Raw genomic sequence first — 18,444 nt, forward strand, 5'->3', positions numbered from 1 at the left:
TCACATATATATGCAAGTGGTGGTCAAAAAGTTAGAATATTATAAAAATATAAAAAGTGATTAACTTTTGAAATTCATAAATTGGACGTAAGAAGTTTCTTTTACTGTGTTTGCGATTTCAAATGCTGTGAAAAACGTATGTTTTTTTTCTGCAATACAACTAAAAAGCACGTAAGCATATTGCATTTCTATTCCTAATTTTAGTTACTTTTTTAAAAAATTGTTCGGGAAAACGAAAACTGGAAACATTCTAAAAAATAAACAAGAATTTATGTTTTTGTTTTAGCTTGGCCCTTTTTTCTCGTTGGAAGTTGGCACCCTTAATTGTAATCCGAATTATTTTCATTCACGCTAGGTTGTTGTTGTTATTTTTTTTTTTTTTTCATTTTCGTCTCTCCACCCTGTGAGCATTGTAAAGACCTTTTTTAATCATACCCATTGAGAGTTCGGCCTGACCCACATGGAAGGTGGCAGACCGACAATGAAAAATTTCTGGGCTTGCTTACCCGGATTCGATTCTGGGTCCCTCAGAGCGTTAGAAATGAAACCTAATTACATCGACCATCTGGCTTTAGAAAGGAGGTTTTCTTTCTCTTATTACTATTTTCAAGTTGGGATTTTTTTGACACTATGACAATAAACTTTTAGAAGTATCTCAAGATTTCCTAATATTCAATAATGTATTTAAAATTTAAATAAATGCTTGAATATCAAGTATGTATCCCACGCTACTAAACTACGCTAGTTAGGGTATCAATTAGAAAAATAATAATAAAGGTTGTGGGTTATTTGTTTCATTATAGTCACATGATCGTTCATATTAGCAACTCCTGTATTGCCGAAAACCAGAAACGCTTTAGAAAATAACCTACAGTTATTCAAACCAGATATTTATTTAGAGCTTTACAAAAAAATCTAGTTTAAAAAGTTATAAATTTCCTGGCGAAGTATTTTTTCCCTCCCGGTAGATAAGATCTCTTTCCAAAAATCCGGCGTTTTGGCGTCCCGGACAAACTTTATCAGGGTGTAGGTCAATGAACACACACAGGGGATTGTCCCGGGTAAACCGGAATAGTTCGTCACCCCCACTTAATTAAAAACATAGCGGTAAGGTCGGATCCGGCCTTACACATAATCATGTGCAAAACGGTTTTCCTTTATTAAATATAAATTATTTTTTAAATAAGCTTATAATAACTAACAGATCATAATATTTTTTTCCAGAACAATCCTCGAGCAACTCCGACACGGGTGTATAATAAAAGGAGTGCACTAGTTTGATTTCTATTAATTCACTCAACATTTTGGGGCCTTTGAAGAATGCAACCGACGTTAAATCGAGTGGCATTCCCACCTCTGTTTCGATCCATTTTTTAAAGTAATTCCCGGATAGTTATCGAAAAAGTTATACATATATATGTATGTGTGTGTGTATATTATATTATATTGCGACGATCATCGCAACATAATATTTTCTGTTATGAGTTTTTATTGCCAATCTGTTGGAATATTATGGAGAGAAAATTCCGAATACTTAATTTTTCAAAAAAGGAAAGAAAAAAAAAATTCGATCACTTCCGGGAATAAATTAGTTTTTGTACATAATCCACGTCGTCATGTCAATGATGGAGCTGGATTTTTAAAAATTCTCTTTTTCCCGGATCGTTTCCTAACGTTCGGTTGTTGTAATTCTTACCAGTTTAGGTTGTTTGATCGTGTAATTAATTTGTATAAACATATTATTGTTTTTAAAAAAGTCGATTCGCGTTACCGGATTTCCGATAGATAATTTAAAAAAGAAAAAAACAAAAGCTATATTCGTTTTATAATCAGCGCAGCCCATCGTGTAGAAGAGATGGAAATCACGACGTGTAGGACAATTACCATTAATCCAATAATATTTTATGTTTATTAAATATATATATATATATATATATATATAAATATATTTATTTATTAATGTATTTGTAACTAAAGAATCCCGAAATAGTTTTGTATTTAATAATTTCCTATATTCCCTGCTCAACGAAAGAATTGAGATAGCGTTAAAACTGTTGTATGATAAGGGTATTCACGTTTAGCTATCTCTCGTCATTAATAATGCCTTTACGATTAACTTAACAGTTAATTATCTTTAATGGAAAAATAAAAATAGGAAAACGAATTATATTTTAAGTCGTAAATGCAATATTTAACGTATACAATTACGTTATTATTATTAATTTTTTCTTTTTTTTTCGAGTGTAATTCGAATAAGAATCCAATTTGTATCCCGTCTCGGAGACTTTCAATTGAATGCAATATAAAAGGAGTTCGAATAACTTTATTATTAATGAGAAATTTTTGATACTTCTAATACTTTTTAAATAGCTCCTCGAAATTTATTTTCTGAAGAATTTTCGACGGGAGCCATTCTGGATTCTTTACGAAATGTTAAAAGTTGTATTCGTTATCGAGCGTGGTAGAGGAACGGGAATTGATAATTGATAACCGGAAAGGATAAGCCACCATGATTTTTCGATTCGAATTAGAATTGCCAACTGTCTAGGTGACGAATTCTAGTTGGGTACTGGAAAAAAAACTGTCTATGGAGTATTAGACATTTTACTTTTCAGAATATGCTTAAAATTGAGTAATTGACTTACTTTTATTTCAAATGCGATTTTAGGGGGCGAAATGAAGGTTGGGAATAGCAACTAATCGGTAACTCAGATTTCGATTAAAAACATTACACACGAGACACTAAGTTTTAAGCATTGTTTTGTGGGTAATAAAATCGTATAATTTAATTTTTAAGAAATATAAATAGGAATATTGTAATTAAACAGTTAAAGTTTTTACATTAACTGCTTAATTAAGCGAGGTAACACGAATCGTCATTTACATACAACCGTATTAACTTTTATAAGTAAATTATATAAAGTTACAAAAACTAAGACATTACGTTAAATTTTCTCAAGTGTTTTCGTAAAAATGTTTCTAAATATAAGATTTATTGATAATACAAACGAAACTGGGCAGTTGGCGATCCTCGCTTGAATACCCTTTGAAGCGTTTGAAACGTACAGTACGTTTTCTTGTTAACGTTGAACTGCACAATAAATTTTAAATAGTATTTAATTTTGAGTTATCGTTTATACTAACTCATATAATAATCCTAATATCTACGTTACTTTAACATGTTGCATAGAATACTATGCAAATTTTTGAGTGATCAAAGTAATCGTTGTACTGTCACAATTTTATGATCGTGTAACTTTCGTTGAACAGGAATGAGTTATGTTAACAACGTACAAAAGTTGATTAAGTTTTAATAAAATTATTATTATTATTATTATTATGATAAGAAATTTTAATAAAGTATATAATGTTTTTATTTGTGATTAGTGATAAGAAAAAAGCCTGTATTAAGGATTTTTCTAGATGCCAAACTGTCGATAATTGATTTATAAAATTTTGCAAAAACAAAACAAAAAAAATATTCGGTAATAAAATGTGATATGATCTTGTTGTAGCATGACAAATTATTCTAGAAATAAAAAAATATGACATTTTATCAATTTTTCTGTATTTTCTTTCAAAAAATGTTATCAAAAGATCCACATAAAATTTAAGTAATGTATAAAGAATACGGTTTAAAATTTTTCCTTTACAAATTTGATGTTGACTTCTCGTTTTGTACATTTGTTCCAATTATATAAGAAAATCAACTGTTCGTATATAACATAAAACGGAATTCATTTAACCGTTTAAATTCCGTGATTGCTGGTATCTTCATTTTGAAAATATTAAATATTTTCAAATGGAGTCAATAAATAAAAAAAAGTTAGCACGCATCATTTATGGATTTATCCCATTGGAGTAATGTTTCTATGTACAGAAAAATTCTCAACAGAGAAGAGGAACACGAGTTTGAATAAGGCAGTGTGTAAGATTATCTTTAGGCACTTTGTTTTATCACATGGCGGTTTCTAGAGGTCTTTTAGAATCGTAATTACTGCTGCTACTCGTGGTATTATACATGGACGGTGTGCTTTGATATACTTCGTCTTTGCTTTCACGGTTATCCTGTTCTAATGTCCTCTTCATATTCAGAGTAGAATCACTTCCCGTGCTCCAATCTCTAGATTCTTCCGATCTCTCTACGAATCCGTTATTCTTGTAAGTCAAATCGAAAGTGGGTCTTACTAAAGTGTTGGCCGTTTCGTTTTCTAGTTGTATGTCGTTGAATCTGGTATCGAAAACGGGTTGGTTTTGAGTTTCCGAAGTATCGTAACTGTGCGTATCATCCAGAGAACAACTGAATCGAGAAGGCGACTTCTCGATTGAATCGATACTCCCGTTTATCTTCTTCTCTGAAGTGATATCTAGTTTGGCTGGTTGTTCTAGTCTCCTGTTGTAACATATATTACCGTAACCGGCACTCGTAAGAGAACGATTAGATCTCATAGATGCTCTGATGGAATTTCTTCTACTTAATTTTTCTCTGTATCGTTGGCGAGATTTACACAGCCAAAAACTCACGCACACGATTGTAAATATCGCCGCTACGGCAGCAACTGTCAATGCTGCTATGGCTAGAGGTTCTTGATACCATTGCTGTGCCGTTATGATGATTTGCGGGTCTAAAAATAGAGAATGTTTCATTAAAAGAATCAAATACTACTTTCGACATTAATATAATTTACGAACCTCTTTCGCAGAGAAAAGGTAAGTAATCGTCGCAATTATGTTCTCGCACCGTTTCGTCTTGTAAGATTGCGCAGCGTCTTAGAGGTATGTCGATAGATTGTACCCACAATCGATTAATACTTCGCTTATAATATATTTGCTGAGTCTTAACAAAATTACTCAGTTCCTCGTGATTACTTTTTACGTACGGAATCGAACCGTTGTCGGACTAAAAGACAAATTATACGATTTATGAATATTTAAATTTAAAAAAATACTCAATGTTAAATATATATATTGTTAATAGAAACCTTACCTCGCATAACTTTTTAGCTTCGTTATAAGTCATTATTCCCCCAACATACATGAAGCATGTAGATCCAACTTGATGCCATCCACCGGCGCATTTTCCTTTTTAAAATTTTAATTTAATGAATTTTTATAATTACTTAAGATTAATTTAAAATGAAATTTTATAAATACCGCTTAAAACCGAAGAATTATCTTTATAATATGGATGAAATTTGACTTTTAGGAAATCCTCGAAGTCGTCGTGATCTTTGATTCTTCCTTGAACTGCCGTTAAACTTTCGAAACCCCACCAATTATAAGAAGCATCAACGTAAGCGTGATAGAATTCGTTCTTATTCTTTAAAGAATTGACGTATCTAATTTAAAATATCAAAATTAACTTTTTGCTATTGATATGGCTATAGAGAAACGGAAAAATGAAATGTTTATTACCTGGACTGGTTTACGGTGGTCAGTTCGTAATCATTATCGGGATTAACTAAATAATTGTTGTGGAAGATTTGGTAAGGATTAGCAGCCACTATAGTGCTTCTTTCATCCGGTTGGACTGCTTTATTATCAAAGAAATAATTTTTTATACAGCGTTGATTAGAAGAAGTCCCCTCGAAATCGAAAACTGACAATTGGTGAATTCCTGTATTATTATATAGCACATTAGATAAAAATTCGGACCTTATTCGCGTGAGTTCTATGTTACTCGAATAGGGCGAGAAATTTCTCGTGAAATAATTGCGGAAGATTTTGACTTCTTGATAAGTATTTCCACCTTTAATTAACAACACTTCTCTGTTTTTATTTCTGATAAATAAGTTGTTGGTCACTATTCCATCCAAAGAAGGAACGTTTCCTTCGGAATCCGCATAAATATGCAATCCTCCTTGATTTGACAGAAATAAATTGTTGTGTGCAACAAACTCGTCCGCGTTTCTTACGTCCAACAGCACGGAACTATTAGTCGATGTGAAATTGCCAAAAAATTCTTTGCCGTTGTTTTCTATGCGGTTATATTTAAATGTTATAATGGGAGCAATTTCTCCCGCACTTCTGTAAGAAATAGCGTTCAAAACATTTCGGGATATTTTAGAATTGGATACGTTGTGCATCACTCCGCGATCTGAAATTTATAAAATTCACAAAATTATCACACGATGTGCTTGAATTCGGCATTGTAACTTTAGATATACTAGATTAAATAAATACTGTATATATGTTTTGAATATTACTTACCCATTCCAGTATAGAAAGGAGGCAAAGCAACGATCTCGGCAATAAAACCGTGAATGCCACTGGCTCCGGATGCATGCAAGTGCACACTGAGCGTACCTTCGGACGATTTATAAAATTTCGTTTCGGATGACATGTCGATGCTCTTATTCCATACTCCTAATTGCGCTATCACTGGCATACTTTCGTTAAATATATCTCCGTCGATGATTTTGATCATATCTGGCGAAGCGGCGTAATCGGTAGCGTTAAATAAATTAAATTGCAAAAGTCGAAAACCTAACGTCTTGATATAATGAGCGCTGCTGAATATCTTAACACAATCGACTGGCTTATTATCGTATTTATAATATAAAAGTATTCGTTCGTGCACCACCATTTCTTTATTCGTATCACATACGCTGACCATTCCGAAGACGTTATACGGGAAACTGATAGCCTTTAATGGTTTATATTTCAAATCGGACTTCTGAGAAGTTTCTCCGATCAGAGTTAGAAAGTTGATACCCATTCCTAGATTATGCTCTATAATCATGTTATTGAAAAAAATACTTCCAGAAGATCCTATGATTTCGACACCGTGAGATGCACTTTCCGTAATTCTCACATCGTCCATCTCAATTTCTCGTAATACTGCTTGCAGGGCGGCATTGTTTTCGCCGTGTAATATTCCAGCCCCTTGTATCTCCACGTGATTGAGTATAGCCGTAGAAGATTGTTTAGACTTCGACTGGAATTTCGGATTACTTCTTTCGAAATTAGGAAGTGAAAATCTTAATCCTCCCCAGCGTGTGTATCTTTCGCTTAAACTATCCTCTCCGCAATAGATGTATACAAAACTTTCTAGATCGGAACAATCGTAAGAATGATCGCTATAACCATTTAATCTAAATTCGCATTCTGTTAATTTCGGTTCGTCTCCCGAACATTCTAAGGGATGAGGCCAATATTTGAAGCGACTCAAACTTGTTAAATCGACGTCGAATCTATGACCTCGTCGTAGATGAACGTTGAATGTGCTATAACCCAACTGACGACAAACTACTTCCGAATTACGTTCGGTAAAACGACGATCGCAGACCGGAATCCATTGAAGAGTAGTTTTATTAAATATCTCTAGAAATCCGTCCTTTCGTCGTTCCTTACATTCCTCGTCAATACATAGTCTGACATCGGAGCTTAATCGAGGAATCGCTCGTCTGAAGCGAGGTAAAGATTCAATTTTTATAGGTTTCAAAACAACGTGATCATTTACCTTGCCCGATGCTCTTAAATTTCCCAAAACTAATATACCTATACTTGGATAGAACTCCATTGTCACTCCTGCTTCGATAGTAAGTGTGACATTAGGCAAAACGGTCAAATCAGATTTAACAATGTAAGGCGTGTTCCTTTTTGTGAGAGTTAATGACTTGTAGATTCGTCCACCCAAAGGTAAATCCAAGTTTGGAAATTCGGTATAAGCAGCAGAAGAATAAGTGAATGCATCGACGGAATCGCTTGACAGAAATGGAAAATAGTCGGCTATAGCAAAATTGTTCCAATCGTCAAAATCAAAAATTCTGTTTTTAATAAATGTATGATTCACTGTTCCCCACCAGTTTTCGGCAACGTTAATCGTATTTTCTATTGAACCGGTGTGTATACCCGCTATAAATTCATACTCTAAATATGGATTGTCTAATATGTTGCGAGTCATGTTAATCTGTTGAACTCCTCTGATGGCCACGCTGTAACTATAAGGTTCGTAATTACGAACCGATGGAGAATTATTAGCATTATTTTTCCTCAATATATTTCTTTGAAAATTGGCATTGACTGTCCCAAATTTGTCGGCGTGACTTTCCATATTAAAATCAACAATATATTTACAGGAATTTGACTCGAACAAATTATGTTCCATTAATGTTTCTTTTTCCATCCCGGATAAACTCATCAAACCTTTCTTACAAATATTTCTGAAAAAAGTATTATTCGTCATATTAACTCTTGAAAAGTGTCCGGATAAAGAAAATGAAAAGAACTCGTTGTTAGAAAATGAGGTATTGTGCATAACGAATGAATGAGTATAGTTTTCAGAATATTGCCACACAAAAGGCAATCTCACGTCGATACCACCTCCTAAATTATTAACCATGTGCGTATCGTTTATAGTCCAATGAAACAAATTTTTAGAGTTACGTATATTTCTGTTATATTGCACGATGCCATCCGCATTGTTTTCGAAAGTATTTCTTAAAAGTGTGTAATTGATCTCCGCTAAATTGGATAAAGATGGATCCCAAAATGGCGTCCAGACGAACAATGCTTTGTCTTTGGATTGTTTTATCTGCACGTCTTCGACTATAATTGTCTCATTACTATAGCGATGATAATGGTCACCATTATCGCTAAAATCTGAATTGTAATGATTACTGGAAATTCCTTTTCCGCACTCTGATATTTCTGACGAAGTTACCTTCAAATAAATATTATCATCGTCATGATGTTCCCCTGCAATAAAATATGTGTTAGATAAAAGAATTATTATAATGCTATAATAATAAAATATTTCTTACCTTCTAATCGAGTAATGTGCAATATGGCAGAATAATCGGGGCGATCACCTGGACGATATTCAACATCTACAGAATAACTGGGATTACGTAAAGGGAAAGACGTTAAATTTTTTCTCAAATCCCAAATGAAGCGTTCAGAATTGTAGAAATTATAGACGTCCGGGCCGAGTATGATCATTTCTTCAGTGGAATGACTACTAAATGGGCTAATTACCATAATTCCTAATTTTTGTCCAACGTTTGCCGATATTTGGAATTTATATTCAGGCTTCATTTCTTTAATTGGCTTGAAAACCAGATACGTTCTCTCCCTTTGTATTGAAATTTTACCGTTTCCGATATCTTCGGGAATTGTAATAAATAAATTTTGATCGTCTTTATTAATCCAGGAAATCAAATCTCTCTGATCATCTCTAGTAAACATAGGATCGTAATGCACTCCACTCTCGGAATTCTTAAGTAGATTACATCTGGTAATATGCAATCCCTGAGAATGTGTTACTATTCCATGCCTAACATTATGAAGCATCTCACTGTCTGTCACTTTACGTCTGTCAGAATTATAAAATATGTCATTCCACATAATGCCCAAACCGGAATCAGAATTTCTACGAATTATCATATTTTCTAATTTATGGTGATTAAAGTCCACTTGCAAGGCTGGTTTAAAATTGTGCGTTGTATAATCAAAAATTCCTGCATTTTCTATTATGATATGTTTAAGAAAACTTTCTTTAGCAATCATTCCAAGTCTCAGTCCTGCCCAAGATTGAGGATAACAGCGAATTCCTACTTCTTCCATGCAAGAATTTTCAAAATCTTGCATCCTTTCCGCTTTACAATTAGTCAAGTCGGTGTCTAATTCTGTACATTGTACATTACTTAAAACGATAGGCTTATTGCCAGAATGAAATTGCGATCTTTCCAATAACCAGTCGTGAGGATTCAATACTAATCCCAACTGATGACAAACAACAGCCGCATCCTGAATATCCCATCCATAAGAGCAAACACTTCCCGTTATACCATCTATTTGCACTTCTAATTTACCTTCAGTTTGATTAGAAAGATAAACATTTGTGCTTACTATTCCCGAATATGCGGATGGTGCAATAGAATATACAATTTCCCGACCTTTTCTTCCTTCGCTATGAAGTTCTCCTTGAACCATCATACCTATGAAAGGTTTAAACAGGAGTTTCGCTTCTGGATGAATATGTAATTTGCTACCAGGAGTGACATAAATGTCTCTAGTTACTGTGACTGTACGTTTCTCTATTGTAACTTCGCCCATCACTATACCACCTACTGTATCGTCTTGTCGAAAAGGCATAATTAAATGTCGTTCATCTTCCTTAGATGTATACGTAGTATCTAAATCTGTACCCAAGGTAATAAATGGCAAAAATTCTACTTGAGCTAGATTGTATCGATCTTTAGTGTCAAATATCTTCTCGTAGACTACGCGAGAATCTTTTTCTTCGCCCCAGAAATTATATGTTGCGTTTATAATAGCTGACGGCACATCTAAATGAGAACTCAACTCGTAAGACGAAGAAGGATTTTTTAAATAGTTCCTATAAATGAGAGCATTAGTCGATGAAACCGCTATAACTGCAGCTGCTCTCGATCGAGGATTCAAACTAGCAAATGGTTCTTTGATTATATTATCGAACAGTCGGTTTTTGGTGAAATTTAATTGTTGTTCCAAACTATTTTCTGACAAGCCCACACTGCACACAAACGTTCCTTTATTCTCGGTAAATTCGTTGAAAGCAATTTCTACTATTGACGATATTGAACTAAGCTGATATAAGCCTTGATTGGAAATTAATAAAACTCCTCTTTCGTGATTAGTGAATCTATTGTGCTGTATTACAGCATGAATATTTACAGCTGGTACAATATGAATGGACAGTCTTTGATTATATTCGAATTTATTATTGAAAATTTGGAGAGAACTTTTTTTCGAAGTGTTTTCCATAAGACAGGAAAGAAAATGTATGCTGTGGTTCCTTTGAAAACTGAAAGTATTCATGCTAATATTCCATAAAGAATTTTCTAAACAAATATTGCCAATAAATACACCTATTTCGTTATTAGAAAAGGTGGAATAAGATAAATGAGAAGTAAAATTGAAAACTCGGTTATGAGATGTTTCATTAAACCAAAGTGATATACCGTTGCCTGTGTTATTTGAAAAATGAGATCTGTCGAAATGTCTGAATCCTCCAGCATAAGAAATGTTGATGCCATCTCCAATATTACCATTTATGACACTATTGTTAACAACAATATCTCCACATCCATCGAGAATATTAACACCTCCTACATGGTTATTACCAGTGATGCGTGTCCAATTAATAAATGTGCCCGATCTCTGATTTTCCACTGTTAAACCTCTTCCATTGTTATTTGCAATGATACAATCGGTTAAATTTAAATCATATGCCTTACCTGGTAAAAGAAATTTTGATTTGTACAATGTTAAATATTCTACAGTTATTTTAATTTTAATAAATGGAAAATTGATATTGTCTATTTCTCACCTATATTTGCTTCAACTTCGATAGTAAATAAAACCATGCTATTTAGCGGTGGATGATAATGCATATAAACACTGTTCCTAGTACTTGTAACGCTCTGAGGTCTTGTCCCGTTAATTATTTTAAATATTGCTAGGAGTTGGCTACTATCAGTATATCCATCAAAAACTTCAATTTTACCAGCATATTGTTCATCAGCTTCATCGCTTATTATGACTGGGAAATGAATCGTGAGTGTATGACCCATATTACCATTCACTTGAAATAACTAAAAATACATATTAATTTTTAAAAACCAGAACGAAATATGTAAAAAATGTTACACAGTTAATAATTACCTTTTTACATGGTTGATAATTTGTTCTGTACCGTTCCTGATATTGACTAAGTACAAAAGGATATTTCTGTTTTGTTCCTAGATTCACAGTTTGACAAAAAGTTTCTTTGACTACAATATAAGGATCGTGAAAAACGTAACGTATTCCATCACCTCCGTTATCTTTGACTTCCACTTGACGTAAATTAACCATTCCATTGCTAGTGTTAATATATATGCCAAAACCTAAATGATATTAGTTAAAATCAGTTAAAAATTAGTTAATTAGATAAACTATACAGGGCCAAGATACACAGACAAAAATATTGCACCAGGCTAGATTAGTGCAATGTTTTTGTCTACCACTCCTGTATAGGCTAACGCTTCATGTCAACAATTTTTACCTCTATTATTAGCAATCGTGGAGTTTTCGATATTTAAAGCTTCCTGAGGCTGCGTAATATTAATTCCGTTATAAGCAGACCAACGGATGTTGAGGCCTTTCATTTCAGGTGGCACTCCTCTTATTTGCAAAGCAGAAACAGCTTTATTGTCTGCATCTCTGCCAGCATACATTATATCGACATTTTGTAAAATTGACGAAGATTCTTTGCGATAAACAATTTTATCATTCTGTATTTTCCGTTCGTTGAGCGCATTTTCGAAAGATATTCCCCTCCAATACGATTGAACTTCTGATTGTAAGAGAGGTTGGCATTGAATCCCGATATCGAAATGGAAATCTAAAAGAAAAAGTTTCTTTAAGCAAATTTTATTTCAATCAGATAAAATATTTTTACTTACCGCATATTCCATTTCCTAATTTTCTCTTATTCCAATTTGGACATTCCGAAATAGATAGTTCTCGTCCGCTGCAATTAGGATTTTGATACATAAGTTGACTATCTGCTTTATTACGTTGGAACCAATGATAAATTGATCCTCCCGAAAAACCTAACTGTTGACAAATTACTTGTAAATCCACCTCTGTCCAACTGAAAAATGAAATAAAATTTTAAATATATATTTGAAGTTTATAAATATAATTAGAGATAATTCTCTGGACAATTACTTCTTGGAATTTGTACAAACTGATCTCCATTTATCCTTGTAAAATATCTGTAATCGTCCTTCTAATATGGAATTACCATCTACAAGGCGAATCTGTAACCATCTAGGCAAATCTGTCGGATATTCGTCAATAATCGATACCACTCTACGGGTAAATAATATCCTATTCTCCTGTTCTACACCTCCCTATTGAAATTAGAAACGATTACTTGAAAATTCCCATATAATTACATCAATGAATTTTTAACGCTGATTTTCTAATTAGAATCACCAAAGGCATATATAACGACATATTACAATATTTAAATAGAATTTAATATTTATAGAATACATTGTTAACTATCAAACGGTTTTTTAGCAATCGTATCATAAAATTCTATCAAAGTGTATTTCAGAATCATTTGATAAGAAACTCAATAGTTAAAAAGACATTCATATCTGTAACTTTTGCCACTCTTTTACAATTTTAATTTTTGAAATATTTTGTTACATTATGTCTTGTTCCTATTAAACAATTATTTATATTTTAATTTGCTATGTGTACATGCATGTATGTCATTTCAATACTCTATTATATCAGAAAAGCATTTTCTATAATTGTGATGCAGGGTGAACATTTTCTTGTGCAGAGATTGAAACTTTTTCTTGAAAATATCAAATTGAAGATTATTGTGATCGATTCAATCTTATAAATTATTAGTAGTTCCAAATGAGAAGTTTTTATTTTTAAGTTTTAATGCTTCGTTAAAATGTTTCAACTGATTCTATAGCAATTAAAATCCTATATTTTTTGTGAATGTAAATTAAAAAGCGGAACGAAATTACTTCAGTATTGGCTTATTACCGTTGATAATATGGATTTCAAGCTTTTATAAATTTAAATTCAAAATATTTCATTTATTTTTATTTTAAAAAACAAATTAAACTGTAAACAGAATATGGTGAAATTAAAAAATAGATTTTATTAAAGTTAAAAAAAAAATTCTGTTTAAATCTAAATATCAACCATTCAATATTTTTGAAATGATAACTGAAGATCATTTTAAATATGTCTAAAGCAAGATCTAACATTTAAAAAAAATAAATAATCACTTAATGGTTTTATTTCCTTCAAAAAATACAACTGAAAAGTATCTTCTCCGTAGATAAAAATAATATATACATATTTATAAATTTGATTTCTGCATATATTAATCCAGAAAGATCTTGCAAGAATAAACAATAAATAATTTATAATAATAAAATATATGATTATCAACAGCCATCAAAGTTTAATAATAATAAAAATTTTTATCATCAATAACAAAGAATTTAAAACATTTTGCTCATTTTCATATTATTTAAAATATAAACAACTGAAAATTTGAATTTAAGTTATTTTAATAATATCAATTATATTAATTCAGACTTTATGATTCAGTCGTATTAATTGTCTTTTTAGTGGGTAGGACAGCAAATAATTATAATTTAGAAGGAACAGAATACACATGAAATGATTTTATTACATTTATATTCTTGGAAATTTTCAAAATTAATTGATAAAAGTGACTAATAACACTTCATAAAAGCCTGTTATCGATATTAATCACTGTTCATTGCAACACATTCGAGTAAGTTTTTTTTTTTTTAAATAAACCTTCATAAACCGTTTCGAGTCTTAAAAAAACTTTCAAATGACCGAACAGTTTGAATAGATTTCCAGTTTTGGTCCGGTCATCCGTTCAACTTCGGTTCTTTTATTACCAAACAGTAATCTCTATGTAATTTCTATTAAGAAACCTTCTATTTATTTGCTTTGTGCTGTTTATTTTAAATATTTCAAAACATTCTAAAATCACATTCTAAATTACCAATTAAAATGAAATGTATGCGAAAAATGAACCACTTAAAATATTTTATCTCTCAAACCTTTATTTGTCTTTTATCTGTATAATCGTTATGGTGATTATCTATTATAAGAGACCTTTGTATTTAATGGACAATCGTTATAGTTTTTCTTGAGTTTGATATTTTAAAATATTAATCTTCTTTTTTTAGTCAGTTTTACCGGTTTTTAGAATATTCCGAGACAAGAAAGATGTTACACGAATAAAGAAATACTTAATCAAATAGTAACCAGCCGTTTCCTGTAGTGATCAATTGCACAATAGCCTTCCTGTATTACTCACAGATGGGGGAAGTTATTAAGAGAAGGGGAAGGTGGCAAGTATGAGTACCTGAAGGAGACAATATGTCTGATACTATCGTAATTAATGTTCCTGTGTTCGAAGCTTTGCACGTAGACTTACTCCAATAATTGTCTTCCTGTCATCAGGTCAATGATTATCCAACGGAAACGGGATCGTCTGCTAAATTTCGTTTTTCATCGTGACTGGCTTAATTTATCTTAAACAATTCGAATTTTTTATGTGTTTTGTGTTTTATTTATTGATATTTACACCTTAAAGGAACTTATTTAAAAAAGGAGCTTACCTTAGCAATCAATGTACCTCGAACCGTCACACCTGTGCCAGGTGAGAAAAGGAGCTTGACGCCTGCATCTATCGTCAAATTGCCTTCTTTTTCAATAATAATATCTTTATCGACTCGATAAGGGCTATTTTCCATTGTCAATATCACTTCTTCGCTAATTGTTCCTCCGATAATGGAAGTAGCAACGGTACGACAGAAAACAAATACAACAAACGAGACGATCATCAAGGCCGCCATATTAAAACAAAAAGAAATATATATACCTGTTACTTCTATAAAAATGTCTTGTTTCTATCACATTATTCGTGAGTTTCCCGGTGTTTTAAATGACAATTGCGACTAATACATCGAATAAATTTCTACGACATTCCGCTAACAGTCCTTTTAGCAGTACACTCCCTACAATCTAATATTCACAACCACTCCGGTCACGTGACTGACGCTCTTGACGTCACAATCAGGTGAACATTCTCTACCTGTGTCTTTCGACCAATCGCGACGAAGCTTGAAATTTAAATCACTTTCGGACTAAAATGCCGCTGTAACGCTTCTTAGTACAGTTTTTTTTCCGACTTGGTATAATTTTAATGGCAAAAAACGTTTTTATAAATGGTCGTATTTAATGTTTTGGTGCCAATTTATCGATCTGTCACGTATTTTAGTAGTGGGTGTGGTCGACTGTTTTGGTCAGTCAGCTGTCTCCTATTGTGTTATATAGAGTCACATACTTTTCAATGAAGCGGTTTTCAGATGATAAAATAATAAGTTTAATTCTTTGTAATAAAATCGAATCAATTTTATATCGTTCATTCCTCGCAATGCATAAAAGATATTTGCTAAATATTTAGTTTTTTTATTGGTCGGAACTATTATTTAGAAAATTTCTTAAGTAATTAAACAAATTTCCGACGATAAATTATAGCCGATCTATTTATAACTAAAACATTTTAAGCATTTAAATGCATAAATATTTATAAACTTTTATTTTTCGTTGAAATATAGGCCTAAGTTAATTCGAAAATTTAAAATTAAATTTCGTAATAAATTAATCGGTTAATAATTACATTTAATGGCCAATAGAAATTAATTTAAGAAATTTTTTAACATCCATCGTTTTATTTAATTAAATAAAATACATATACAGTACATATAAACTTTTAAATAATATTTTATTTAACATTATGATACATTTTAATATTATTTTAATAATATTTTTATTCAAATTTCAACTTCATTCAAGCGTCTTTGTCACAAAAAATAATTTCACAATTGCTAAATCCGTTACGAAACGAGTTTTAATTCTCTCACGCTAGAGGGCATTGCCATTTATTTCTAAATAATATCGTCACTTTTTAAAATTATTTTATTTTAATTAATTCCACAGAACAAACATTATTATTATTATTATTATTAATGAGAATTATTTTTTTATTCGCAATATTTTTAAAAAAATCATTGGAGCAGAAAACAATATTAATAATTTCACGTGTTTCGCGCGATACAGTAAAAAGTAGACGGCGTTTTCTTTTTTTTTAAATCTTAATTTCATATTTAAGTAGGATATTTAATTAGATTAAAGAGGGTAAAAACGCTAATATGTAATCATTATTTATGAATTGAAACTGTGCATTTACTTGTCAAGAAGCTGAAGTAGGTAACCAATAGCACTTACTTAGAGAAGAAATATCTGATGAAATATTGAAAAGGTTATTCTCAAGGTTGTATATAAGATTTTTCTTAGAAATTCGCAGTTACGAACAAAAGCGTTTATATTGGTAACGATGAAGAGCGGGGTAATAAAAATTAATTGATGACTTTTAAAATATGAGAATGACTCACGCCAATCGCAATATTTCTACACTTATTTAAATATACAAGCTAACTGCAGCGAAGTAAACAATGAGCGTCTTCATATCCATACCAGTTTACATTCGGTATCGTCTTTCATGCTTATTTTAGGAGAAATAAACTATTATGTATAAATATATACATATTATTATCAAGTTGTGTTTGATAAACAATGTGGCTCTGATATATATTAAATTAATTAGTTAAAACGGCGTCAAGTATTGCTTAATATCAATGTTACTGTATTTTATGTAGCTCGTTATATGTTTTCGTTGCATAAACAGTTTGCGATCTTTCGCTCTTATCAATAAAAGTAAAGAAAACCTTATCTGAACTGATGGTCGATGACAAAATTTTTAATCTTTTTTTCCAGTTTTATCGCCAGTTTTTCATTCTAAGGTCAAGTCCGAAAAAATTCGATGGGTATCGCTTAACTGATAAAGTTTACTTCGATAATTAATAAATATTATTTTGAAAGATATTTAAGAATCATTAAATCTATCTATAAATTTACTAATAAGGAGAATAATATCCTATTAACGAATTAACCACTCGTAAAAATCTTTGTACTAGCAAAATTAGCATTGTTATGCTGTTTACAAATTATTCAAGCGTGTTCCTAATTGTTGAATATATATACATACATACATATATATACTGTATCTTATTATATTGCAATTATAATAGGAAATAAAGCATATGTTTTCGATATTTTGTATTATATAATTTATCGAAAATATTTTATTTATTGGAGTGCAAGTTTTCCCAACGGGATCGAAATTGACCCCTTAGGGGTCGATGAAAGTTCGAGATGGGTCGATGAAACTTTGTAAATATTAAAAATTTTACGAATTTTTAGAAAAACATCTTTTAAAAATTATGTAGGAGGCTGTTCGATATATATATATATATTTATATAAGAATGTAATATAATAATGAAGGGGGGTCGATACATGAAAAAGATTGGGAACGAAGCAAATTAAAATATTCAATTATTTAATTTATTATTACGAATAGCATGTTATTAATATTAATTAACACAATGGCCATTAGTGTAAGAAAACATATTTATTTCGTTAAAATAACTACACTTCTTTAAAATAAATTAAAGCAAAATTATTATGAGTAAATATATAAAACCAATCGCATTATTTTAACATTAGCATTGATAAGTTACTTATTATAGGAAACTGTTTCTAAACTGTTTAACTGTATCAATAAAATCAAAAATAAATATTGTATGAATTATCTAATATAAAATTCGAATTATTCATAATTAACTTTAATAGAGAGAAATATTAAATTAAAAATCACCTTCTATTAATTATCTAGAATGAATGTAAGCCACGAAATTGTTAAATACGCCAAGTAAATAATGAATTACTGTAAGATTTGCTGTTAAAATATTCATTTAGAAAAGACAAAG

The 18,444-nt window shown here is 31.3% G+C and overlaps 2 protein-coding genes across 5 annotated transcripts in view; one reads left to right on the top strand and one right to left on the bottom strand.

Moving 5' to 3' along the window:
* Positions 1-3,556, top strand: part of LOC136969618 (WD repeat-containing protein 26-like) — a 91,295-nt gene extending 87,739 nt beyond the window's left edge. For all 4 annotated transcript variants that reach the window (XM_067263862.1, XM_067263865.1, XM_067263863.1 and 1 more), the window contains one exon: positions 1,225-3,556. In XM_067263862.1, coding sequence (XP_067119963.1) covers positions 1,225-1,259 — 35 coding nt within the window. In that variant the 3' untranslated portion in view covers positions 1,260-3,556. The remainder of the gene's footprint in view (positions 1-1,224) is intronic.
* On the bottom strand, positions 3,552-15,601 carry bark (protein bark beetle). Its single transcript, XM_067263838.1, has 13 exons — positions 15,171-15,601; positions 12,700-12,884; positions 12,432-12,622; positions 12,032-12,370; positions 11,650-11,873; positions 11,315-11,579; positions 8,766-11,222; positions 6,211-8,700; positions 5,416-6,097; positions 5,155-5,339; positions 4,988-5,082; positions 4,693-4,900; positions 3,552-4,625 (listed from the first exon to the last, which is right to left on the bottom strand). Exons 1-13 carry the CDS (start codon positions 15,405-15,407, stop codon positions 3,958-3,960), a joined length of 8,226 nt encoding a protein of 2,741 aa, XP_067119939.1. The 5' UTR covers positions 15,408-15,601; the 3' UTR covers positions 3,552-3,957.
* Between the last annotated feature and the right edge of the window lie 2,843 nt (positions 15,602-18,444).

The sequence above is a fragment of the Centruroides vittatus genome, unplaced genomic scaffold (genome assembly GCF_030686945.1).
Source record: "Centruroides vittatus isolate TY-2023 unplaced genomic scaffold, ASM3068694v2 contig_18, whole genome shotgun sequence".
Taxonomy (NCBI): Eukaryota; Metazoa; Arthropoda; class Arachnida; order Scorpiones; family Buthidae; genus Centruroides; species Centruroides vittatus.

Bases quoted from the DNA above. Each gene is read 5' to 3' on its own strand.
- bark (XM_067263838.1), bottom strand. From the start codon at position 15,407: ATGGCGGCCTTGATGATCGTCTCGTTTGTTGTATTTGTTTTCTGTCGT. The intron at 11,874-12,031 runs GTAAAAATTGTT...AATATCATTTAG, and splicing joins CACGATTGCTAATAATAGAG to GTTTTGGCATATATATTAAC. The intron at 8,701-8,765 runs GTAAGAAATATT...ATTTTATTGCAG, and splicing joins GCACATTACTCGATTAGAAG to GGGAACATCATGACGATGAT.